Source organism: Sceloporus undulatus, unplaced genomic scaffold, assembly GCF_019175285.1.
Source record: "Sceloporus undulatus isolate JIND9_A2432 ecotype Alabama unplaced genomic scaffold, SceUnd_v1.1 scaffold_19458, whole genome shotgun sequence".
NCBI lineage: Eukaryota > Metazoa > Chordata > Lepidosauria > Squamata > Phrynosomatidae > Sceloporus > Sceloporus undulatus.
In genome coordinates, this window is record NW_024822373.1 from 1 (window position 1) to 1758 (window position 1758).

General features: G+C 52.3%; 1 protein-coding gene across 1 annotated transcript; it reads right to left on the minus strand.

The window, feature by feature from the left end:
- Positions 1-18: 18 nt before the first annotated feature.
- Positions 19-1655, minus strand: LOC121918609 (splicing factor 3A subunit 1-like; the record flags this gene model as incomplete). The annotated part of the gene is made up of 3 exons (XM_042444626.1): positions 1498-1655; positions 727-839; positions 19-223 (listed from the first exon to the last, which is right to left on the minus strand). Coding segments are annotated over exons 1-3 (381 nt in total), but the record flags the coding sequence as incomplete, so codon positions are not given.
- Positions 1656-1758: the final 103 nt, after the last annotated feature.

A 1758-nucleotide genomic window follows, 5' to 3' on the forward strand; every position in this document is an offset into this window, starting at 1 on the left:
GGGGACAGGGCCACTTACCTTCTGCGGCAGCTGCTGCTGTGCGCTCTGTTGCACCTGCATGACCTTCGGGATGGCGGCCGAGGGCTCCTGTGCCTTCCCTTCTTTGAACTCGTTGACTTTGTGCCGGTAGTAGGCATGGTACGGGTCATTGGGGTTCAGGAAGTTGAACTTGGGGTTGTTTATCTCGTTCTGGCGGATGCGGGCTTCGAACTCGGGGCCGTTTCTGAGAAGAGGCACAACCAGAGTCAGCACCCAAAGCAGAGCAAACGGTCCCCAAAAGCCCTGAGGCAGAGAGCATCCCATCGCCATTGCATGACCATTATCCATCTCTAAGAGGATGCTCCAGGTGTAAGCAAAACCTTGAGATCCCCATCACTAATTTAACGATTTACTGTATAAACCCGCATTCAATGGTGGAGCACACTCCTTCCTTGGAGGTTTTGGTGGGGTCTCCCCCCTTTGGAGGTTTTTAAACAGAGGCTGGACAGCCATCTGTCAATGGGGATGCTTTGACTGAGAGTTCCTGCATGGCAGATTAGGGTTACATTGGATGACCCTTAGTAGTCCCTTCTAACCCTAGGATCCTATGTATTCCTGCATGGCAGAAGGAGGGTTGGACTATATGACCCTTAGTAGTCCCTTCTGACTACTGAGCGGATTGGAATGGATGACCCTTGTGTAGGGAAAGACGGGGATGCTCTCAGCATCACAGGTAATCAGACTCACCTGGCGACGAAACTGGCCGTTTTGTCCACGATATTCCTGACCTCAGGTGGAGGGTAAATGATCCCAACAACGGGTTTGGTGGGCGCCGCTTCTTCCTTCGGTTCATCTTCCGGCTGCAGGAAGAGTTAATATGCGAAAGGTTGAAAACAACAACAACGGAGACCAAGGAGACATTTCCAATTTGCTTTCTACAAGGTATAGATGCAAGTGTTGCCTTAGAGCGCAGTCTTTTATGCAAAAGGTTTCGGCGCAATTGCGAGAGACAGTGAAGCCTGATGCCTTATTGGCTAAACAGTCAGCCCTCTGTATTTGCGGCTCTGAGTTTTCCAGATGTGATTAATATGTCCTCTCTAGGAATCTGTAGAAACTGACCATAGAGTTGCATTGGAGGACCTAGATTCCTAGAGAGGACAGTCCACTAGGCATTGGTAGCTCCTCCAGCGAAACTCTATGGTCAATGTCTGGCAGATGCTGACCACAGTTGCACTGGAGGATCTAGAGATTCCTAGAGAGGCATTTGTAGCTCCTCTAGCGCAACTCTATGGTCATCTTCCAGCAGATGTTGACCATAGAGTTGCACTAGAGGACCTGGAGATTCCTAGAGAGGCACTTTCTTAGGTCAATGGTCCCCAAACGGTGACCTTTTAAGAGATATTTGGACTTCATCTCCCAGAAGCCTCAGCTACTTTGGCCAATGGCCTGGAATTCTGGGAGCCGAAGTCCAAACCCACTGGTATCCCTGAAAGCCTTCTTCTCCTGAGGGGGTCCTACCTGCTTCGCCTCAGGAGGGGCAGCCTGGGCGGGAGCCATGGCCTGGACGGGGCCAGCCGGCATTGTCTTTATCTTTTCCTTCTTCTTCGGGGCTTCCAAGCGAAGGCCACTTAAAACGTCGACAGAATGGCGGCCCCCTCAGGAAGGATGCGCGCGCAGGCAAGGAGAGGGCCACACCCCTTTGGTGACGTCCAGAGGGCACGCGCTCCGCCCAAAAAAAGAGGGCGGTGCTTGCGTGACGGGAGCCACGTCCCCTTGATG